General features: G+C 43.4%; 1 protein-coding gene across 12 annotated transcripts; it reads left to right on the top strand.

The window, feature by feature from the left end:
- On the top strand, positions 1-23,130 carry ZNF391 (zinc finger protein 391). Of its 12 annotated transcripts, XR_002794468.3 has the most exons (7): positions 1-296; positions 4,967-5,078; positions 5,817-6,968; positions 16,599-16,685; positions 16,769-16,824; positions 17,082-17,619; positions 19,253-20,543. XR_002794468.3 is itself a non-coding variant. In XM_023584990.2 (6 exons), the coding sequence occupies exons 3-5, from the start codon at positions 6,130-6,132 to the stop codon at positions 16,791-16,793; spliced, it is 951 nt and encodes a 316-aa protein (XP_023440758.1). In that variant the 5' UTR covers positions 1-296; positions 4,967-5,078; positions 5,817-6,129; the 3' UTR covers positions 16,794-16,824; positions 22,026-23,130. The 12 variants fall into 12 exon arrangements, 5 of the variants coding, with proteins under 5 accessions (XP_023440758.1, XP_023440757.1, XP_023440759.1 ...); XR_002794466.2 differs by lacking the exons at positions 16,769-16,824; positions 17,082-17,619 and adding an exon at positions 22,026-23,130 and having other exon boundaries at positions 19,253-19,379; XR_002794467.3 differs by having other exon boundaries at positions 16,769-17,619.
- Positions 23,131-24,905: the final 1,775 nt, after the last annotated feature.

Raw genomic sequence — 24,905 nt, forward strand, 5'->3', positions numbered from 1 at the left:
CCCGTGGTTCCTCGCGCCCTAGTCCCTGTGTTCTGCACCTGGGCAGCAGCGCTGGGAGGACCGGGTGCCGCCGCCCGCTCAGGCATTGGCTAGGAGGGACGCGGAGCCGGGGTGCTCAGGAGCCTGAATAAAACCGGGCCAGGTCCTGGGAAGCCTGGCGGGCGTTAGAGCGCCGCCCGGTCGCCCCTGGGTTTCCCTCTAATCCTTCCGGCCTCCCCACGGCTCACAAACTGTGGTTCCGCCCCCGCCGCGGGTCCGGCCCGGGCTGTGTCTGGGCGCTTGGCCCGAGGTGGCGGGTGAGTGGGGCGCGCCAGGACCCCGAGGTCGGGGCGGGGGGTTGTGCACGCTCTGGGGAGGGTCGTGCAGAGGCACCGGCTCCTCAAGACGGGTCGGGGAAAGGGGCGCGAGAGGGCCGGGCCTCAGGGCCGGCGGGGAAGCTCCTCCTGGCGGGCACGCGGCAGCGGGGACGGGGTCGGCCCGGCCCCTCTGCGGCAGTGACCGCGGGTGGCGTTCCCTGGACGCCCTTGGGAAGTGGAAAAGGAGGTTGCATTCCGCGCCCCTCCAGCTGGGCGCCGGAGGGCTTCTGTACCCGGGGTGCGATGGGCGTTCCCCAGGTGTTCACCGAGTGCCGAGCTTTGCTCCAAGAAATTTTACTACGTCCAGGAACTCACTTAAAGCTCGCAACCACCCCGTGATATAATGTGCTGTTGTTATCCCCATGTTGCTGATAAGGACATTGAGGCATAAGGAGAGGAAGTATCTTGCTTGGAGTTACAGTGCTAGTGAGCGATAGCCTTTATTTTATGGTTATGATGAATATAAGTGTTATTTGTTACGTATTGACAAACTATGCATCCTTGAGCATGCACTTGGTTGTAAGTTCGAGCCAGTTTTCGTGAGCACTGTTGCCTGATAACCACCTTTTGGAAGGACTGGCAACTCTAGGCTTCTCAGTTCTAGGCTGCCAGACACTCCTGCTGATTCCTTTGTGCAAATGTCTCAGGGGCAATCATCCCGAGACCACAAAACAAAGCTTGAGGGAAGTGCTATTCCAGAACCTTTAGAAGCTGCCTCTTTCAGAATGAGATCATTTCTTGAGATTCAAGTGGGTAGAAAATAAGGGAGAATTCTTCTTGGGTCACGAAATTGATTATAAGAGGAAGTAGCACCATCAGAAGAATTTCGGATGACTAGGGTAATAGAAGGTAGCCAAGGCTGTCAACTGGCATCTTAGTGTCACATAAAGGAGCAGATCCGGTCTGCCTGTGCTGCGACGCTCTGCGACCACTTTACTTGACTGGGTAATGATTTGCTGGGGACCAGGTATCCGTAGAGCAGTAAGGAAGTGATGACCCAAATGACCCAAATAACTAAAATAAGAGAAGGAAAGGAGGGTCAATTTTCTACATTGTGGTGGAGGAACCATGGAATCCCTGACCTTGTGGAATAGTGGTATCCTGGTCTCTCTGAAATATATTTGAGGACTCTCCCTGACACTTTTGCCACATCTACCAGACCTCCTTTCCCCATTTCACGTGCACCCTCCAAAGCCAAGAAAAACAACACATCTGCCCAAACTTTAGAGCAGCAGCAGCTGAAGGGAACCTAACAAATCTGCTGAGAGGATCCTTCCTTAAATGTATACCATTAAAATTTTCAAATTAATTTATTTGAGGTGAGCTTAGCCATTGTATAAACTCCTTATGGTGCCTATGATGTTCCTTATTATAAATGCTTTGCCATCTTTTAACTTGTAGCATTCACAAAATCTTTGTAAGAAAAAACAAGCAAGGACAGTAATGCCATTTTACTGAGTGGTCCCACTCTATCTGTTGTTTCACTTAATTGTGCCAAGGAGCTGCTTGCACTGAGGTGACACTTCAGTGGGGCTGGAGAATTTAATCCTTATGTCACATCATTACAGCTTTGAATGTGTTTGGGACTTCCTGCAGCCTCTCAGGGACTACCTTGCGGGGTAGTCATTCTCTGGGCCACCGTGTTCATGCTGGTATCCCTGTGGGATCAGTAGAGTAGTTTCCTGACCATTTAGGGACCACAGAAATGGATAGTGTGACTTAGCTGTGCTTTCCCTTCCTGTTTGAGAGGCAGTAAGTACTGCTGAGTGGAGTGAGTGTGAGTCCAAGATTTATCACTTGGCCTTGGGCCAAATTTTCGTAACCTCTCAAGTCCTTCCTTTATATTGTGAAAATAATAAAAATAGTACCTCTCTCACAGAGTTGTTGTGAGGAATAAACAAGTTACTATTCATAAAATGCTTAGTACAAGCTGGCCAAAAGAGGGATCTTTTCCAGAGACCTCACCTCCAAGTTTCACATTAGATCCTTTTTTTTTTTTTTAAGTGGATGGAAACCTTCCCCAATGGGATTTCTATGTGTCTATATTTTAGACACATATATATATTATATATGTGTGTCACATGTACACACACATAATACATAATACAGCTATACATAGATGAGCTTATTTGAAATGTGAAAACAACTATATTTTGGGACCTGTGCAGTAAGTTGAATAATAGATATATCAAATTGGCCCAGTTTAACAACCATCTAGGCATTAAAAAACATGAACTCTCTAGGTTTCAAATTGGCTACGTCCTTTGAACTCTGCCCTAGTTCTTTCTCTCTTCAGGATATCCTGCCTACTTTCAGTATCCTGTGTTTCAGTGAAATGTGAAACGTTTTAGAGACCTTCAAATTTCAGGTCTCCCTGGCTTCCCTTCGCATGTAAAAACTTAAATACTTTTCTAACAATATCTCTTCTCCAGAATGGAATATAATTTGTTATAATATTCTGCTATATGTAAAATTTCCATCAGTTACAACATGGCCTTTATTATTTTTTTTAAAGATTTTTATTTTTTATTTATTTCTCTCCCCCTCCCCCCCCTCCCCTTTGGAAGCAGCATGGCTCTTCAAACATTTCTGAGGGCTTCTGTTGGGTACAAATACTTTGACTTTAGGGGCTTTGTAATTTACTAGCTAAGAGAGGCACTGTTGATCTATTGCATAACTTTTCAATTGTCACTTCCGTTGCACCAGAGCAGTAGTTCTCCATCCTTCAATCCACTATTCCCCTTACTATCCTGAAAGGAAATTCGTAGATTATATTAGCTACCTATAGACAATTTCCAAAATATCAATATACAGTCAATAATTGTAATATAAAGGAGAAAGAAAAGTAATTTATAAATAGAATAATATGCATTCTGTTGCATATTATGTAACTGTAAATGATTGGATGAAATAAATGTTTGTACCTATATGTAGAATCACTATGAATACAACACCTACAAATGCAGACTAATATATGAAAATTGTATTTATGAATGTAATACCATGTGTGGTTTGGTTTTACTGAAATGAGATACAATTCCTAATACAATTCAAATAAAACAAAGCTATTTCTTTGATTTTCCAGCATATAAAAAAGGTGTAAAAAATACTTTGTATTTACATGTGATGTGGTGTTAGGTTCCAGCTCAGCTTCTCTGAAAGTTGGGCAGGACACGAGATAATTCTTTGTTTTGCTGGAACATCTATTATCCCACCCCCCACTAAATTCCAATAGCATCCTCCAATCATTGGGACAATCACAACCAAAAACCCTCACAAATTTCCAAAATGCTTCCTAGAGGTAGTACTGCTGCCTTGAGAATTACTGTACTAAGAGAAGTAATGGTGAACTGCCAACAAAATAACAATGGAGTAGTTTAAGAAGCTGGGCTATAAGAATTTCAAAGCAGTAATTTAGGAATGTTGACACCATAAAGTATGCAGCTAAGTCTTACTGGAAGATTCTGCAAAAAGTTAGAAATTTGACTCCCAGAGCAACCCAGTGGTAGGGTTTTTCTGTTCCCTGTTTCCAGCTGAAAGGCGTTTGCTTAGCAAAGCTGGGCACGGGCAGCATCATTGCATTGTTCTGAAGGCTCTTTGTGCATGGCTTCTTGGTGGAGATCCTCCAAAGTTCACCTCCACATCTATGAGAGAGGAAAGCCTTGTGAAACTCTATCTACTCCCTAACCCAGTGGATCTCAAATTTTACTGTGCAGCAGAAACACTGGAGAACTGTCTACAAGGTGGATCCTTGCTCCTTGCTCCCTATCATGCATCAGGGTTCCAGGTAAATTCACAAGTGAGTTAAAGAACAAGCTTTAATGGGGAAACTAAAAGTCTAGAGATGGGCAAGAAGAGAAGATACAGGTTTTTAGATCCTCCCGCTTCCCCCCACAGAAAGGCTTGCTGGGCCGGGACGCGCTGCTGAATACTCAGCGTAGGTCTCTGTTCCAGGAGAGGGCCTTGCACCCACCTCCTTCCCTTCTTATAAGGCCAGTGTAAGACCAAAGTGTCGGTGGGTAGATCAGCTGACTGCTTGGTGCCAGGCCGAACACTGAATGTGAGATGCCAGTTTTTAAACAGGTGCTAGCTAGCTGCCAAGCACCTGGAAATTTGGGGTCGTTGGGAAGTTTGGGCCCCTCTGGCAGGGAGAGGAAGCCACCACTCCAGTGGGAGCTGAGTTTGTCTTTAGACCCTCCTCCTGGGAGAAAGGTGGAGAGAAGGTTGGTCCCAGCTAGCACATTTGCCAGATAATAGAGTATTTCTAAGGCTGTTTTTGGACAATTTAACTTGCCAAATCACACCAGCTTATTAAAACTCAAATGCCTGGGCCCCATCAGATTTACCAGGTCTGAGGCCAGGCCCGGGTATCTGGAGTAACAAGTACCATAGATGATTCTGATGTGTGTGTGTGTGTGTTTATTTGTACATGTATAACTTGTCTCGGAACCCAATTTTAGCAGCTTTCAGCTGCCCGTTTTTTCCAGCCCTTTCTCACCTGCTGTGCAAGTTTACTTTACCTTTTTTAAAGATCAGATCTTGGAGACTGAGCTCTGAATAGCTCTGTGTCTCTAGCACCAACGGCCTTGTGTTAAATCTCTTACAATCAGCAGGAATCCCGGCGTGAGAATTGGACATGATCACTCAGTTGGAGGGAGAACAACTGTGGATGCTGGATCTTCAGGGACCTGAGGAGGGACGTGCTCAGACAGGCCTTCCTAGGTGAGTGGTATCAGAAATACCACCAATTTGCTATTTAGGAGACTCGGAGCTTTAGTCTCAGCTCTTGCAATTAGCTGTGTGACCTAAGCAAATTATTCCGTTTTTCCCATCTGTCAGTTGCGAGGGTTGGCCTAGATCAGATGAGCTCTAAGTTCTGTTAATCCTCTAACAGTCGTTGGTTGTAGACTTATTTAGAAGAATACCTAAACTAGTCAGAAGGGTTGGAGGGCACATGGGAATTGCAATGTGGTAATTAGCGTTTCTGAAATTTTGTCTTTTCTCAGCCATGCATTCAAGCTCGATAAAGACATCCTTCCTTTTTGCTCTTTTAGGGGTTATCTTTTCTGTCCTTGGGAGCCTTTACTCTACTTTTCCCTCTTTGCTCTCTCATTTCCCATGACTAATTGGCTACAATAACTATTAGCTCATTTTACCTTCTAGTCCCCTAATTTTGCTCAGCTAGTATATCTGCTTATTTCTATTTTTTGGCTTACCATATTACCCCATCATCTTTTTCATATTTCTTGATTTCTCAGTGCTCACTGTGCCCACTGCAGAAACTCTGCCTCTTATCTCTTCTGGCTTTGTTCACTTTTGTACCACTGTCCCTTTTTTTGGTCTTTCCATAAAGTTGCTAGTGTGCATGAATTGCAAATTCGTTGTCTTTTTTCTGCTAGTTTACTTTCTTTGCTCTCAACACTAGACACAGGTGACATTTGCACTTTAAATGTCTTTCAGATAGGGAGATTTGAACAGAAACCAAAGCTTCAACACCAATCAGGCTATTTCTGAAGAACTAGAATTTTCAGGGTCAGCAATGGAAAGTCTCAGAGAGAATATTGCCCTGGGACCTACGAATGAAGACACTTCTAAAAGTAAGGGCTGGTTATCGAGGCACACAAAATATTCTGCACAGAAGAGATCCTGTTTTGAGAAAAAAGAAATTTAAAAAGTGTCAGTGACTCTCAAGAAAGTTTCTGCTGGGAAGGAAGATCCTGAATCCAGTGAATTTAGTCTGAGCTCAGACCTTCACACTCAACAGAAAATTACAATGGAGGATAGATCTCACACATCTAGGAGAAAGTCCAGAGACAGTTCAGACTTAATTAAACACCGGAATCTCTTCCCACAAAGGAAACACTGTAAATGTAATGAATGTGGGAAAGCCTTTAGTTACCCATCAGAACTGACTGAACACAGTAGAATTCATGGTGGAGAAAAGCCTTTCGGATGCCATGAATGTGGGAAAACTTTTAGCCGAAGCACACATTTTATAGAACATCAAAGAACTCACACTGGAGAGAAACCTTATGAATGCAGTGAATGTGGAAAAGCTTTTAGCCGGAGTACACATCTTAGTCTGCATCAGAGAATCCACACTGGAGAAAAACCATATGAGTGTAGTGAATGTGGAAAAGCCTTCAGCCGAAGCACTAATCTGAGCCAACATCAGCGAACTCACACTCAAGAAAAACCTTACACGTGTAACGAATGTGGCAAAGCCTTCAGCGACCGTTCATCCGTCATTCAGCATCAGAGAATACACACTGGAGAGAACCCCTACGGATGCAGCGAATGCGGAAGGGCTTTCAGCTGGATCTCTTCGCTTGTTGAACACCAGAGAACGCACACGGGGGAGAACCCCTATGAGTGCAGTGACTGCGGGAAAGTGTTCAGTCGAAGCTCATCCCTCATCGAACATCAGAGAATCCACACTGGAGAAAAGCCCCATGAGTGCAGAGTGTGTGGGAAGGGCTTCGCCCGGAGCTCCTCTCTCATCATTCACCAGAGAACTCACACCGGAGAGAAGCCTTACAAATGCAGCGACTGTGGGAAAGCCTTCAGTCAGAGTTCAACCCTCATCAGGCACCAGCAACTTCACACTAAAAAGTAATACGCGAGCTTTTAAAAATTAGACTTGGCACACGAGCACATAGGCATAAACTCCCACAACTGGAAAGAAAACTATGTACATGTTTGAATTTTCTTTCTAGCTATAAGCTAGTTTCAAACTTTTCTCCCTCTCCTATCCTTGCTTCCTCCCTCCCTCCCTACTTGCTTCCTACCTTCTTCCCACAAAATGCTCAAATGAGTGATAAATGCATCGAGGGGACACTTTTAAAAAAAAAAAGATTTATTTCTCTCTCCCCCCCGCCCAGTTGTCTGCTCTCTGTGTCTATTTCCTGCGTGTTCTTCTTTGTCCACTTCTGTTGTCAGCGGCACGGGAATCTGTTTCTTTTTGTTGCGTCATCTCTCCGTGTGTGCGGCGCCATTCCTGGGCAGGCTGCACTTTCTTTGTGCTGGGCGGCTCTCCTTACGGGGTGCACTCCTTGCGCGTGGGGCTCCCCTATGCGGGGGACACCTCTGCATGGCACGGCACTCCTTGCACGCATCAGCACTGCGCATGGGCCAGCTCTACACGTGTCAAGGAGGCCCAGGGTTTGAACCACGGACCTCCCATGTGGTAGACGGATGCCCTATCCGCTGGGCCAAGTCCGCTTCCCAAGGGGACACTTTTTAAAACCTAGAATATTCAGTCCAATATTCTGGGGCTCCAACTTTTGAGTATACGGCTATCCGACAGGTACCTTGCTGTTCCCCACCTTGTCTCTGAATAACCTCTTTTTTTCCAACCACCCCGGCCCCTTCACATAAAGAGGAAATCCCGTGTGTGTGTTCATACTTGCTGGCCCCAGTTCCGGAAGAGAGGCAGCTGGCTTCAAAGCAGGACTAAACATTTCCCACCAGTTGGAGGATAATAGTATCGAGGAAAGTTCAGTCTCTGGACTTGTAAGGACAGATTTTTCTCTTCTTCCCTCCCTCCCTTTCTTTTTTGCTGTAACATATTTTCTTCAAGCATAACTCACAGTTCTGCTATTGTGCTTCACTAATCCTAGTGTTATTTGATCACATCTTCACCAAGAATGTCCTAAAAATCCTGGAGATGTTTAGTTCCTATATTATCTTGAAGAAAAAAAAATGCTTCCAATTCCTGCACTGTTTTTTTAGCCTTTTTTTTGTTTACAGACTTCGTGGAACTCACACGCTCTTGCTTTGACTGTCACCAGCCTTATAAAGTTGACCTCTCAAGGACAAGCCTAGTGCCTATTTCTCAGCTGTCTTTCTGCTTGACATTTGCAGGTTTGGCACGCTTGACCACTCATGCCTTAAAACCTGAGCTTCTGGGATCCATGATTCTGTGCTGATTCATACTTTTCCTACCTCCAGCACTTTTCTGATTAACAGTGATCAGCTTTGTGACTTGGGTTGGGCCAGAATAATATCATTTTATCAGGTATTTAACTAGACTGTAAGCTCCTTAGGCAGAAATCTTGTTTTAGAGTCCTATGAAGCATCACAAAGTATTGAGTAGGCCCTAAATGCCCTATTATTACTGTTTACTGCTTCCTCTTTTATCCCTTATAATGAGTCTGCTTTCCTTTATTTGAAGTGGCTTAATAATCGATTCCTTTTTCTCTCTTCCTGTTGCCACTGCCAAGTCCTCAGTACTGTGGGCCTAGATTACTAGAGTAAATGCATCAGTGCTCTCTTTATCTCCCTATTATCTAGCTGCCTGACTAAACTACCACTTTATTAGAAAAACTAGTCCTTAGATGTCCAGGGCCCTCGGAAAAAGTCCAGACTTGAATCAAGGCCTTCCATGGGTGGATCCATTTACCTTTATTTTTCGTGATTCTGCACATGGACGGCACCTCGTCCCTACTCCACTCTCGCTCACACGTGGCCTCTTTTAAAACTATTCTATCACACCCTTTTATTGAATTACTTTCTTCTTTGTACCTTCATAAATCCTATTCACTCCCTATTTTAAGGCTCTGCTCAAACCCTGCCTCCTCTGTTACTTCCAGTCCCCCACCTTCTTAGAAATCCTTTGCAGTGAGGCTTTGCATATTCTCCTTCCTTAGACATTTTCTTATTGTGTTCTCTGGTTCTTTCACAGGCACTTTTTTCCATAACTTATTTTGAAGGTGGAAATTGTCTTAAATCTCATAAGCCTCATATACACTACAATGCAGACATGGATTCTAGTTTCAGTCTAAACCAGGAGGTTTTAATTTAACTGTGCAGGTTCTTCTGTCTCTTGAATTGTGAAATAATCTCAAATATTTCGAATCCTTTCGTCCTCCTTGAATTATGTACACTACTAACTTGGGACTGACTCTCCTTTTGAATTTCTGGGATGCTGGCTACTTCATAAGGTTGTTGTAAGGAATAAATGAGTTTATTCATGTACAGTGATAAAAATAGTATCCGACATATAGTAAGTGCTTAATAAATATTAGTTGCTATGATTCTACTGCTTCAAACCTACCTATAGCCTTTTATTTCATCCCCTGCAGAGTTTGTAGCTCCATTACCAAAAATGGAAAACTAGGATCATAAATGAGTTAGAAGGTATTTCTTCTAACTGCCGTAACAGGCAACCATTTTCTGTTTTATTTATCAAGAAATCTTTTATGAAAATTATTCAAAACAGCTTATATGATACAATAAAATAGACAACCAAAAACACATGCAAATCAGCATTAAAGAAAGCAGAAAATGCCTAGATGATCAAGATTAGGGTAAGATGTGGTATCTCATGGAGTTATCCAGTTAGGGATATAAAGTGAGCATGCTGGTAACTAAAATGAGATGGTCAATTGTTTATGTAGTATTTGAAAAACAAAAAGTGGTGCATTTCTCAAGGAGAGCAAAGCTTTTTCTGATACTTAGATCTAAGATACCAGAAGACAAGCTCTTTGCACATATTTGGGTCATTTAACTCATTACGTATGGCATGAAGCTTACAGATGTTAAATAACTTATCCACGGGCCGTGACTTGACTCTAATTCTCCTCACTGTACTGGACCTCTTCAACTGGACCCTAGCAGCTGGGCAATGTCCAGAAAAGAAAGAGAGCTATTTGGGTAAAGCCATGGGGGGGGGGGGGGATTCTATGATAGTAAATGAAGCTACTTTTATTTTGCTGTAAATTTGCCAGAATTAGCTAACTTTGATTCTCTCTTCAAAAACTTTGGATCTACAAACTATCTTTGCGGCTGGGATATGCTGTGGAAACAACTGATCATGCTTGAATAAAATTTTTAATTAGGTTTTAATATTTTGAAAAAAATAATGAAGGGACAGTCAAGTTTTTATAATATTAACAAATACTTCTAATAACTATTTTTATAGCCATTTATTTCATCTTTATGATGGAGGTGACTCAAGCCGTTGGGCCCCTCTCTCCCACATGGGAGGTTCCAGGTTTGGGTCTAGTGCCTCCTTAAAAAAGATGAGTACACAAGAGCAGACAGCCAGTGCAAATGGTGGGGAGAGAACTAAATAAGTCTTTTAAAAATGTTTATCTATATTGGGTATGTTTAATAATATTCAGAATATATTCTTTTGCTGAGACTTTTTAAATAAGATTTATTTATTTTATTTATTTATATCTCCCCCCTCATTGCTGGTGCTCACTGTCTACTCTCTGTTCGTTGTGTGCTTGTCTTCTCTTTGGGAGGCACCATAACCGAACCCGGGACCTCCCATGTGAGAGGGAGCCAACCCCACTCCCGCTTGTTGTGTCTTTCGTTGTGTTTCCTTGTTGTGTTTCCTTGTGGCGTCGTCTCATGTAATCTCACTGTGTCAGCCTGTCGTCAGCTTGCTGTCTTGCTCAGCTGCTTTAGGAGCCACCAGGAACTGAACTGAGGCCCTGCCCTGTGGTCGGTGGGTGGCCATCTGCTTGAGCCACATCTGCTTCCCTGAGACATTTTAAATGAAACCAAGATGTCATGTCATTTCATCCTCAGTTATTTCATTATGAATTTCTAAAAACCATGGAAAAGATCTCACATAACCACAATGCTACCGTCATACCTAACAAAATTAACAGTAATTCCTTGGAGACCTTCATTTTATAGATGAAACAAAATCTGAGCCACGTCTTCTGTTTTGGAAAATCCGGGAGAAACTATAGTAGCCCTGGGATGTGAATTCACACTAAGTTTAGGGATTGAGACAGAACCTTTCTTCCATGTGACACTCACCTTTTGTTGCATCCCACCTTCCAGGACCCTGGAGAAGAACATTCACCAAGCGGTGGGGTCCTTCAGAGCACTGGCTTCCTGCTGGAGAGCCAGAGATTTGAGTCCCTGAGAACCAGGTCCAGCTAAAGAAATAACAACTTTTGAGTCAGATGGTAGCTGTTCCATGGAACCCACAGGTCCCAGAGATACAATTAGAACAATCCAGTCTGGTGCTTAAGGATGCTGTTAAGAAGCAGAATTCTCTCCTAGGAGGAGGCACACCTGGCCTGGATACCCAGAAGCTGCTAATCCTGGCAAGGCCCTGAAACAGCTCACAAGCTCTCCCATCAATGGCTGCAGCCAGAGCTTCACACCAAGAAACAGATCCTGGAGCTGCTGGTGCTAGAGCAGCTCCTGACCAGCCTGCCCAGGGAGAGCAGGGCTTGGGCTGCATCCAGAGAATAGTGAGGTTATTGTAGCTGTGGTGAAGAATTTGCCCCAATGTTTGAGGGAAAAGGTGAGGATCATCCACATTTTCCTAGGGGGAGAAGTGAATCCATTTTTCTTACAATGAGGATGGATACAACCTCCCTCAGGGACTCTTAGATAAGGAACAAGGAAAAAAATTTCTTGAAGTTAGGGAATGCTATTCCTTGAGTAGTAATGTCTGGATTTGCCATATTTCTAATATACATACTATGTGACAGATTCTGTAGAAGGTAGACTATGAAGTAGCAGGTAAATACTGTATATCCCATCCCCACTTCAGATTAGACTAAGTTGTTGATTTCTTTAGGCCAGGATACAGAAACTTAGGAAAGGAGACTTTGGGAGAGAGCAGGTGTGAGGAAACATGGCCGGGCAGCACTTCCTCGTACCCCGGCTGGACGGCGTTTCGCGGGAGCACTTTATACAGCACCTTTACCCGCAGAACTTTACCTTTTGACAAATTGGTCCAGAGGGCAGCTGAAGAAAAGCATAAAGAATTCTTTATTTCAGAGGATGTGGCAGATATTAGAAAACAGTTTCCATTATTGGAAGGCGATATTAAGTTTCCAGAATTCTTCAAAGAAGAACAGTTCTTTTCCAGTGTTTTTCGAATTAGCTCACCAGGATTACAGCTTTGGACCCACTATGATGTTATGGATAACTTCTTAATACAAGTGACAGGAAAAAAGCGTGTTGTACTATTCAGTCCTCGAGATGCTGAGTATTTATATTTATCAGGTACTAAATCCGAAGTGCTAGATATAGATAATCCAGACTTCACTAAATATCCACTCTTTTTCAAGGCTAGAAGGTATGAATGCTTCCTTGAAGCTGGAGAAGTGTTATTCATTCCTGCTTTATGGTTCCATAATGTAATTTCTGAAGAGTTTGGAGTGGGAGTGAATGTCTTTTGGAAGCACCTTCCTTCCGAATGCTATGATAAGACAGATACTTATGGAAACAAAGATCCTACAGCAGCATCAAGAGCTGCACAAATTTTGGACAGAGCCCTGAAAACACTGGCTGAATTACCAGAGGAATACAGGGACTTCTATGCACGGCGAATGGTCTTACACATTCAAGACAAAGCCTACAGCAAGAACTTTGAATAAATAATTTAGCACAATGAATATAAATTTTTTAATAAGATTCAGCTCAAATACTGGAAAAATATAAAAATATATAAATCGTTTAAAAATGATCCATTCTTTGTTAAGATAGGGAAGATAAAGCAATCTCAAATTTATAGATTAAAAAAGTAAAAAGGAAAAAAAAAAAAAGAAACTTAGGAAAGTGATGAGAATATACAGAATGAGAATAGATGTTTCACCTCTCCGTGTAGCTTTCCTTGGCCCTCAGAGTTGCAAATAGTGTGTCAACAGCTATCACCCTGTCACCTTCCCGTCCCACCCACCCCTGCCTCTCAAGGTGAAAGCTTTCCAAGTCTGAGAAGCTCACTTCTTGCTATGCCACAGCCTCTTTATACAGCGCTTGTCTCACCGTTCAGGGAGAACTTACACCAGCAGTTAAGTCCTGGGTTCCTCCTGGTTCTCAAACCAAGCTCATCCTTATCTGGGGAGAAAAATAGTTTTGCCAACTGTCCCTAAATAATCTCTGCCAGAAAGCTTCTTATCTGGGTGTGCTGGTGCTGCATTGGTTTGGAGGACCATGGTCACAAATCCTTATCACCAAAGGAGCCAAGAAGGACTGAGGGTAAATGAGGAGGCATGACCTCTGTCTATTAGGTTAGTGCAAAGGTAATTGTGGTTTCAGGCCATGAATTTTAAATCATAACTAGGCCCAAACACATCTTTATTAATCAAAATAGGAACCATTACAATCAACACATTTTTGCCAATGAGAAATAAGTTTATTCCTGTTGCATAAAAATCTGTGCTTCAGGATTTAACGAACCCTTGGAAAGTATTTTCTGCATTCTGCTGGTTGTAGAAGCGTTTTCCCTGCAAAAAGCTGTCAAGGTGCTTGAAGAAGTGGTAGTCAGTTGGTGAGAGATCAGGTGAATATGGCGTATGAGGCAAAACTTCGTAGTTCAATTCGTTCAACTTTTGAAGTGTTGGTTGTGTGACGTGCAGGTGTTGTCGTAGGGAAGAATTGGCCCCTTTCTGTTGACCAATGCTGGCTGCAGGCATTGCAGTTTTCGGTGCCTCTCATCGATTTGCTGAGCATACTTCGCAGATGTAATGGTTTTGCTGGGACTCAAAGCTGTAGTGGATCAGACCGGCAGCAGGCCACCAGTGACCCTGACCTTTTTTTTTTGGTGCCAGTTTGGCTTTGGGAAATGCTTTGGAGCTTCTTCTTGGTCCAACCACTGAGCTGGTCATTGCCGGTTGTTGTAGAAAATCCACTTTTCATCACACATCACAATCCAATCAAGAAATGGTTCATTGTTGTTACATAGACTAAGAGAAGACGACACTTCAAAATGACAATTTTGAAATGCCAAATGACCATAGAATGGTCGACGTTGAGTTCTTGGGCAGCCTCTCGTGTAGTGGTAAAAGGATCAGCTTTGATGATTGCTGTCAATTGGCCATTGTCAACGTCCAGTGGCTGGTCACTATGCTCCTCAACTTCAAGACTCATCTCTATTGCAAAACTTTGTGAACCACCACTGCACTGTACCTTCATTAGCAATTCCTGGCCAAATGCCTTGTTGATGTTGCGAGTTGTCTCCACTGCTTTACAACCCATTTCGAACTCAAATAAGAAAATTGCTCAAATTGCTTTTTGTCTAACATCATTTCCATAGTCTAAAATAAATATAAAATAAATTGCGAGCAATAAGTCATTAGCAAAAAAAAGACAAAGTGAGAAATGCATATAAAAATGATGCATAACATAGCCACATTTATTTAGGAATGTATGCCAACATCAAACAGCAAATTTCAACAACGCAAAAACCGCAGTTACTTTACACCAACCTCATAACAAGGCAGAGGGCAATATAAAGTGCCTGGTGAATGTATCTTTGCTGAGCACATTACAAGTCCAGACGAAAGGTACCTCTCAAAGGTTAAAAGAAGAGTCAGTTCCATGGCAGAGAAAATCAAGCTAGGGCTTGCAAAATTTTAGGCAGGAACCAGATGGGCAGAGATGGGGAGAGGACATTCTAGAATGTGAGCATAGCCATTTATTTTCCAAATACTTATTGAATACCTGCTATGTACCAGACACTGCAGTTATACAAACACAGTGAAACTCTCTGCCTTCATGGCACTTAGCATCTAGAGGGGAGGATATAAACATTACATTCACATTAATTATGTAATTACAGTGGAGATAAATGCTATGCAGGAAAAGTACAGAGTCCAAGAAAAGCATAACAGAATGACGTAATCTAAACTGGAGGGGACGTTGGCCAGAGATCTTCCTAAGTCACTGGAGGAAGACTGTGTTCAGAGAAAAACAAAAGGCCACTTTGGCTGGAGTTTGGGAACAAAGGGGGTAATAGAAAAGAATGATTGTGGTCAGACTGTAGAGGAATTTGAAATGGCTTTATCCCTTAGGCTATGATGGACACAGGATGGCAGGTATACTGCCAGAAGGCTGATCTAACTAGAATGTATCTAATTACATTGAATAAAATTAAAACAAGAAAAGACCAGAGATAGGAAATAGGTTATGATAATATGATACGTACTTGGACGTGAACTTTGGTTGTGGTAGGTGGAAATGGAACTGAATGGAATAACATGGGATTTTATAACATCAGTCAGTAGCCTGGCAGTCCTTTTCTTCCATTTCCACATCAGCAACAACAAATGTTCTAAGAGTTTTCTTGGGCAGCTCCTTGGAAATTTTTTTTTTTTGACAAAGAATTGGAGTGATAGAGCTCAGTAGTCCTACTCTGCCCTTCCCTTCTAGATCAGCTTAGGCAGGTTACCTGTCTTTCAACCTACTTTTCCTTCTGTGAAATGATAAAATTCCATTGTAGGATTGAGAGATATTTGTATTTGAGGTAATAGATTGGCCAGGTCTGTAGCTAACAAATTAAAAGAAAAAAATGAATGTGAACTGACCATTATTTAGTATATGAAGCCTTAGCATTTCTGAGTACTAGGCTGCTTGGATTTCATCCTTTAGGTAATAGGGGAATGGGGTCGCTGTTAGGATCACGGTGGGAGGACCTCTGCCAACTTCCTAAAAGCAACTTCCTGCCCTAGAATTATTTCTGTGTCGTAGGTCATTCTTTCTTCCATGTGACCTTATTCCTCTCTAATTAGCAAGGGGCCATTTTTCTTCATTCCTCACTTACCAAATCGAGCTGGTGGCATGGTGATTCATACAGAAGTCTGGGATTACTATGTGCAGTAAGTCAAAGGTTGTACATGGGAATAATTCCACATGTAAAGCAAATGCTTTTTATTTTTAATTTCCAGGGGGCTTCCTTCCAAAGGCTCAGCCAGAAATTAACCTCTGAGAGGTTTGGGCTCTGGCTTTGCAGAAATACCTTGCATTTGTCCATGTTTAATGCTTTACTTTTTTTTTTTCTTTTCCCAGAAAAGGATTTCACCTTTTCTTTGCAAAATAGGGTAGGAGGCATTCTAATTTTACCTAAGAAGAAAGTAAGGTTCAGAGAGGTTTCCATAATGCTGCACAGCATATAGTTGCAGAGCTGGGCCTCTCTCTAGCTTGCTCCCCTCACACTGAGAGACTGGGGAATAGGAGGTTTTTTTTATTGTCAGGTGAGGAAGCGACCAGAGCACCAAGGCCTTGGCTGAATTTCCTGTTTGGGAGCTGTTAACACTGGGCTCTGATCTATCAATCAGGATCAGGGATCTTCATTTCTAGAACAAGCATCTGCTCTTTAGAAATAGCCGAAGGGCAGAGCCGAGGCCGGGGTGGCTGTGTCCTGGGCACTGTTTTGTGTTCTCGGGAAGGAGAGGGCCTTTTCCTGGGTGCTGCCTGGTCTCTTGCTGGCTTACCCTTGGGTGGGGTGTGAGATTGCTCCAGGTAACTTGATCTTTTCTCCTCCAGCCTTGCCTTTTCAGGACTCTGCTCTTTCCTGGATTGGGAGCACGGAGGAGGAAAGAGCCTCATAGGAATGCATAATCCAAATCTCAGGTGAGTTGGGAGTTCATTGAATTTTCTTAAAAATGTTACATCAGTTTCCTGAGTGAATACATTTCTGTCCTTCATCTTTGAAGTTTCAGGTCGGGTCCTGGAACTTGATGCTGCATCTCAGCAACTGAAGGCTCATCCGGTAATGGGGAGGTGGTGATGTCGGGCTTCACAGGAGATACCTGCTGCCCTCCCTGAGTTTTTTGGGGGGTTTGGGGTTTTTTCTTTGTTTTTTTGTCATTTTGTTTCTTTTTCTCTCCAGCCACCTTGTTCTGTAGTTCATGATCTAGAAATATGGTTTTTTTTTCCATTTAGCCTGAACCTCTATGTTTGTGCCTGGGAGATGGGTGAGTTGATTCCTTTACTGCCTTTTAAACTGGTCGTATATGTGGTCCACAGATGGCACCGATGGCTCAGGTCGCATAGTCAGGCCAGAGGAAGAAGTAGAAATTCCTGAGGATCAGAAAGATGGAGCAGGAATCCCTCACGTTTTGGGAAACACAGGAAAATTTTTTATTCTCCAGATGGGCTGAGATGCCCAGTTTCCCAAAGCAGTTTATCTTCTCTGGCCAGGCTTGGGGCTCTTGGAATCCCTCTAGGAATGTCTGGATTTCAGGGAATTGGAATATCAGAGAACTCCTGGCTAAAATAAAACATAGTTGTTTTATAAACAGTGATCAGTCTTTCTTCCTTATTCACATGCATTCTATCTTCCATGCATTCCCTACCCTTGAACTTGTACCTCTAGGATTAACCTGATTTCTCAGCCTATTTCAGGGACCACAGGAGTAAAATACTGGGGCAGAGGCAGCGACATGTTTGATATTTCAGGACATTCAAATATGTCTGTACATGGACGAGGAAGGAATGGTGTCACTTGGATTCAGCTCTGTGGGGTATCATGCTGGAGAATTATCGGGATTACAGGGACTACAGGGTGAGGAAGACTTTCTCATGGGGCTTAGTATTTGACCAGGGCATTTGACATAGAATTTAGTATTCTGAAACACTTAGCTAAAAAGTAACATTTTGTGGAGCAGTTTTAAAGACATGGCTTTGCTTTGTTTGGTGGAATTTCCCTTGTCCATGAAACTGGCTAATTCAAAGATTATGAATTTCTAATCTACATCAAGCCTACAGTCCACATTTTTTTATTCCTAAAGAGGTTATACTTTTGAAGACTTGGGCTTTATGGCAGAAACTTCTAGAGGGACACGTAGAAGACTATTCTTTGTGTTTAGTTTTTTTTTGCTGCCACCCTTTGCCAAGTATGGTACAGAGGGTTTTTAAAAAAATTTTCAGATCTTGGCATTTTTAGCCTAGTCCTTTTGATACCCATTCTTCTTAATGTGCCATTACAACCACTAAATTTTCTACCAGTTGTAGAGAATGCAGAGTGTACTTTATAGCACCAAGGAAACTCAGGAGAGAAACCAAATGTGGACAGGAAAATAACAGATGCGCAGGTTGTTGACTGAGCCCGGGTGATGTGGTTATAACTTGTCTCACTTTCAGGGCAGCTAGGATCTTGCTCTGTCACCAGGCTAGGCCTTGAGCATCCTCGTCCTTACCTGGCCAGGTTGACATGTTAGCCTAACCATCCCATTTGGGTGCCTCAAATATTCCGTTTCCATACTGAAAGTTTATAACCCTTTGAAACAGCTGCTGAGCTCACACATTTTCTAATATGCTTGCTCACTTCCCATTTTCTCGGATAAGCCTGTTCCCATGGCCGACCATTTCCTTATCACTCTGGTCTAAAAGTACAAATTTAACAATGAATATGTGGAAACTGAAATTAAAGACACATCCCCATTTTAAAAGTGAAAAAAAAAAAAAAAGAAAAAGCACATTGTATATCCATTAGCAAATCCCTTTGGCTCTACTTTAAAATTGTTCCAAAACCAAACCATTTCCCCCCATTTCCAACATGACCCAAGTCACCTTCATCTCTCTGCTGGATTACTGCCTTCCAAGTGGTCTCCCTGTTTTCATCCTCATCCTGCTTGCCACCTTCAACAGTCACACACACACACACGCATGCATGCATGAATGCTCTTCTGAGCACTGCAGTCAGCGGCCCCTTTTATTAGATCATTCCACTCCTGCTCGGGGCCTCCCGGGTCTCTCACCTCACTCATAGTAGAAGTGGAGTGGCCCACGAGAGCCACGTGGTCTGGCCCGTCACGGCCTCTTGGATCTCATCTCCTCCTGCCCTCCCTGCTCCCCAGCAGGCCAGGCCTCTCCACCCGCGGCTCCCTCTGCGCAGATATGCACGTGGCTCTTCCTGACCTCCTGTGCCATCTTCTCAGTGAGGCTGTTTCTCGTCACCACATTTAAAATTCCAACACCTACCCCGCTGGCATTCATTATTCCCCTGTCCTACTTTATTTTCCCCCAGAGCATTATTATGTATTTTACTTCTTAAAAATTTTATTGTCCATTACCCCCACTGGAATGTAAGCTTCATGAGGGGAGAGGGATTTTGTGCTTGTCTTATTGACTGCTGGGTTCTCATTATCTGAAATATACAAAGAAATCCTGGTTTTTAAATTTTTTATTTGTTTCAGATTCAGAGATGAGAATTTAGACTGCTAGTGACTTTAGAGCAGAGCATTCCTGAAGAAGCAGTACCAGAGCATACTGGAGTCATCTCCCTGAGAACCTTCCTCAGTGCCCATTCTGTGAAGAGTCTGTGTATGTGAGAGAAGACTAACAAAGCTTAGAAGAACTTATCTAGGAAAACACCTTTCGGGAAAGGGGTTTCAAGAAAATATTAACCACCTATCCAAAATACTCCCCTGTGAAATGAGGGCATGAATGTAGTAGATTTAGCAGAAGCTAAGGCAGTATTCCCTAAACAACAGAGAGTTCTTATGGGAAGAAGACCCCATAAATGTAATATCTGTAAGGAAGGCTTCAAATGGAATTTAAAGCTAATAGGACATCATTATTTACACTAGAAAACCATTCCGTTGTAATAACCATAGGAAATATTGCATCACCATTCCAATCTTATTCAACATAAAAAATTCATGTGTTATCAGAGACCCCATAAAAGAGAGGCCCTTTAATGCGCAGTGCTGATGCGCGCAAGGAGTGCCGTGCCACGCAGGGGTGTCCCCTGCGTGGGGGAGCCCCACGCGCAAGGAGTGCGCCCCGTAAGGAGAGCCGCCCAGCCTGAAAAGAAAGTGCAGCCTGCCCAGGAATGGCGCCGCCCACACTTCCCGTGCCGCTGACGACAACAGAAGCGGACAAAGAAACAAGATGCAGCAAATAGACACCAAGAGCAGACAACCGGGGGAGGGGGGGAAATTAAATAAATAAATAAATCTTAAAAAAAAAAAAAAAGAGAGGCCCTTTACATGTGATGAACGTGGGAAATCCTTCATGCAGAATGCTCTCCTGGGAAGCGGCTGTGGCTCAATTAGTTGGGCTCCCAACTACCATATGGGAGGCTCTGGGTTCGCGTCCCAGTGCCTCCTTATGAAGGCAAAGCTGGCCCGTGCCCCACGGAGGGCTGACGGCCTGGGTGCCGCTGAGAGCTGGCGCAGGAAGGTGATGCAACAAAAGGGAGACAAGCAGATACAGAAAAAACACGCAGCAAATGGACACAGAGAATAGACAGCAGAAGAAAAGGAGCAAGCTTCAAGGGGGGGAGTAAATAAATAAATCTTTAAAAATAAGAGTGCTATCCTGCATCAGCACTCGAGAACACCTCCAGAACAAGGTCTTAAAAACGTACTGTATGTGCCATGATCATGCAAGGTGTTAGTAACAGGGTGGGCTGTGAACTCTATTTTATACACAATTGTTCTGTAAACCTACAACTTCTCTAATAAAAATAAATAGAAAAAAACATAGTGTGTGTGAGAAGGCATTTCCTCAAAGTACTTCTCTTGTTGTGCAAGGTAAAATTATACATTCAATGAGTGTAGGAGAATCTTGCACAGATGTCATCTCTCTCTCTCCCTCTGCCTCATCGTCTCCCCCTCACTCCGTCTTCCCTCCTCCCCTGCATCAGAAATCCCACTGGGGAGAAAGCCTGTGACTGCAGCAAATGTAGGAACGCCCTTACTCTGTTCTCATCACAGAACTCATTAGGGAAAAACCATTTGAGTGCAGTGAGTGTAGGGAATCTTTCAACCAGAATGCACAGAGTATTCAGCATATAAAATACTCCATACTGGAGAAAAACCAGACAATTATAATGAATATAAGGCTTTCAGTTGTTCCTCACACCTTTATCACATATCAGATCATTGATATTGAGGAAAGTCTGTACAAATGTAAATATGGGGAGACCTTTAATTGTAACTAATCTCTAACTTATTGTTTCAGTTTTCTAAAAGCTCCTGGGAGCAATGTACCAGAAATGTGTTGGCTTCTGTAATGGGAATTTATTGAGTTAAAAGCTTACGGTTCTGAGGCTGTGAAAGTATCCAAGTCAGGGCATCATCAGAGACGCTGTCTCACTGATGGCTGCTGTCGATCCTGGACCTGCCACATGGCATGGCACATGATACATCTGCTTCTGGGTCTTGGCCTTCTCCTCCAGGCTCAGTTTCTTCCTGAGCGCAGCTCTGGGCCATCAGGCCTATGGCTCACCTCTCCCCTCTCTTGTGGGCCTCCTTTCTTTGACCTCTGTGCTCTGCTCATTCCAGCCTCAGGCCCCTGGGACCTCTCTCTCACCTCAGGTTTTTCCGTCTCTGTTGCTTTTTTCTCTGTCTCTATGTCTCCAGTTTGTAAAGGACTCCAGCAGGAGGACCAAGACCCACCCTGAGTCACACCTCACCAAAGTAATTCAATCAAAGGCCCCCCAGCTGAATCCAATCCAATCAAAGGGTCCCACACCCACAGGAATGGATTAGATTTAAGAAAATGATCTGGGATCCACCCAGCTTCAAATGGTGAACTCATATAGGAGAAAAACCTTGTATCTAATCTGTGTCAAAAATCTTTTTGTTTGTTTCATCTCTTTCTCAATATCGAAGACAAAATACTAAATGCAGAGGACATTCACTTAAAGCATCAGAGAATTCTGAAAGAACTCCGAAGCAGTTCTGTTCTTACCAGGCATCAAAACTTCTTCATAATACATGATACATTACCATGGAAAAGTAACTGAAGTGGGAAAAACTCTATCTTAGTAATATTAGTTGTTTTGTAAAGCCCTTAAGAATCAAAATGTATCTGAGTCCCCACTCCCCACCCCTAGAAAAATATTATTAGCTACTCAAAGGGTAACTTGTGTGCATTTAGTTTTCTTAGGTCAGAATCTTATGTCCAAAGACATTTTAATTATTATACTCACCACCTCAATATGTTTATTTCTCTCCTTAGTGTGCCCTTTGGGAGAAGCTGAAGACAATTTTTGAATAGAGATTTCTTCCTATTTTCCTATCCTTAGAAGTACTACTTAGTGAAGCTATTCACAAGCAAAGAGATTTGGAGGACTTTGGAGCAAATAACACCATCCTGCTGTGTAAACCAAGGAGATTGGACCCCACAGTGCTTAAAACAAAAGCAAAAGATGCAATTCAAGAAGGGAATACTGTGAAAGCTGAAGCTGAACTGTTTCCAGCAGAAAAAATGCTTCCTCCTTTATAACCTCTTAGAGAACAGGTTTGTTTCTTGGCCAGCCTAAGAACAAATTCTTGGAAACTGCTAGTAAACATTCCATGTGGCCCTGCACACTGCAATACCTGACGAGATTTCTACTATCCTGTTACTCTGTCCTTCTCTTACATGTGTTTCTTACTCAGGCTGTGTCTATGTGAACTTTCATATCAAACCATTTTACCCTTTCCTACCATTTTTTCCCTCTCCTCCAAGTACTGCCTTAATTTGATTAATTCTTTTCATACATTGCTGTGCTCTCTTTGCTAATATTTTGTTCAGGATTTCTACATCTGTATTTATGAAGGATATTTGTGGTAGTTTTTTTGCTTTATTTTATTCCTGTACTATTCATGTCTGGTTTTGGTATCTGGGTAATTGGTCTCATAAAAAAAAGTTAGGAATGGTACCTCCCTCATCTTTTTTCTGGGAGAGTTTGTATAGAATTGGTGTTAACTCTTCAGTAAGCATTTGGCAGAATTTTCCAGTGAAACTTTTTATCTGGGCCTGGAGATTTTTTTGTAGAGAGTTTTAAAATTATGAGTTCAATTTATTTAATTGTAATAAGGCTATTCAAATTATTTCAAATTGGATGGGTTGTGGTAGTTTGTGCTTTCCTGGAATTGGTCCAATTTTTTTTTTTTGAGGTTTGTTTTATGGCCCAAGAATATATTGTCTATCTTGGCATATGAACAATCTATTCTGTTGTTGGGTAGGGCATTCTATCAATGTTGTTTCCATGGGGTGATGGCATTGTTAAGTTCTATATACTTGTTGATTTTGTCTAATTATTCCATCAGTTGTTAGGTATTAAAGGCCGCAACTTGAATTGTGGAGTGTGACTTGCTTTTTCTCCTTTCTCTGTTTGAGGTGCTTGTTAGCTGTAGCCTACACACTGACATTCCCACCTGTTCCTTCCCCACTTTGTTCTGATGTCAGGGAGTCCCCAAGACAATCCCCAGGTTTGGGATTCGCTAGGATGACTCACAGGACTGAGCATATAGTCGAACTCATGGCTATGATTACAGCAAACGGATACAAAACAAAATCAGCAAAGGGCTTTTTGAAACGGCACACGAGGTGAAGTCTGGGGAAACTGGGCACAAGTCCCCAAGAGTCTTCTGCCAGTGGAGTCATCAAAATGCACTAATCCATACAGCCACAAGCTCTGGAAGCATGTATGAGATGTTTTCTACCAGAGACGCTCCTTAGAGACTCAGTACCCAAGGGTTTTATCGGGGGCAGGTCACTAATGCGCTCTGCACAGCGTGTGCCAAAAGCCCAGATCCCAGAAGGAAAGCAGGTGTTCAGCATAAACCACATTTTACAACCAGTTTAAGCAGGGAGCCACTTTTCATTCTGAGAACGGCGGGAACCCTCCCCAAATCCAAGTTCCCAGATGCTCATAAGGGCCAGCCGTGTAAGCAGGCCTTTCCGAGGAGCGCAGGCTCCGGCCGGCACGGGCGCAAGGCCTGCGTGCTGCCCCACGGGCGTTGGAGCTCTCGCTCTCCACTGCAAGGTGTAATCCCTGTGTGGTCACTTCATTCTACCCCAACTTCCGTCACCGTTCAACGTGGGCAGACGATTGGTTGCTTAGAAGTTCAGTTGGCTGTGTTTGGTCAGTTAGACTCAACAGTCAGTGAGCTCAGTGGCCGCTTGACTAAGCAGTTAAACTGCCAGACTGCGCAGTTTTTCAGTTAATTGGGAATAATGGTTCTTCTAGGGTCAGTTGGGAGGTACGGCTGATAATTCGTTGTGCTTGTCCTGTCAGTTACGGCGGCTCATTGGTTAGAATGTTCGGGCTACCGAGGCCGGCTGTTAGCCAGGTGGCAGATGGAAGCCTCCTCCTGAGACAAGCGTGTTTCTCCCCGAGACAGGGCGAAGATGCTCTGGAGGACAGACTGAACATGTTTCCTCTTCAGAGCCTCCTCTTCCATTTGTGGGAAAAGGCACCCTGTACCTGGTAAGCAGTGGCAGATGTGGAGGCAGGGGATGGGGATGGTCCCATGCCAGGACCAAGTGACCTTGACAGCCGCCCTTTCCTCGAAGCTGCAGGCTGGGGAAGGGAGATGGGGGCAGGGATTTGGACAAGTGGACAAGTGTTGCCTGCTCATCTGGCTGATCCTGGGGATCTGGGACCTACCCATGGTGAAGGCTGTATGGAAATGCCTTCTATAAGGCGCAGGCGAGGAGGCCCAAAGAAGCATCATGCCCCTGCTGGGAAGGGAGCGTGGCTAACGGTGATGTTGATTAAGTGCAGCTTCCAGTGGTCCCTGCTTCCTAGGTCTTCCCCAGATGTGCCCTTAGAAAGGAGCGGGGGTGTAGGGAAAACACCTAAACACATGCGCTCACATTCTAGATCAGGATTAGGAGACCCCACGTAACCCCCCAAGGCTGTCTGCTGAAGTGTGAAGTGTGAAAAGCACCTTCCCTGCCTACGGTGCAGTGACATTTGGGGGTCCCATGAGATGTCAGGGCAAGTCTGCGAAAAGCTCTACCGTTAAAATGGGCTGGTTAAAATCACAGGTTATTGATGAACTCACTATAATTCAGTGGACTGGCAGACTGAGCTGCTTCTCGGGCCAGTTTATGAAGTCCAAAGAG

The sequence above is a fragment of the Dasypus novemcinctus genome, chromosome 22, assembly GCF_030445035.2.
Source record: "Dasypus novemcinctus isolate mDasNov1 chromosome 22, mDasNov1.1.hap2, whole genome shotgun sequence".
Taxonomy (NCBI): domain Eukaryota; kingdom Metazoa; phylum Chordata; class Mammalia; order Cingulata; family Dasypodidae; genus Dasypus; species Dasypus novemcinctus.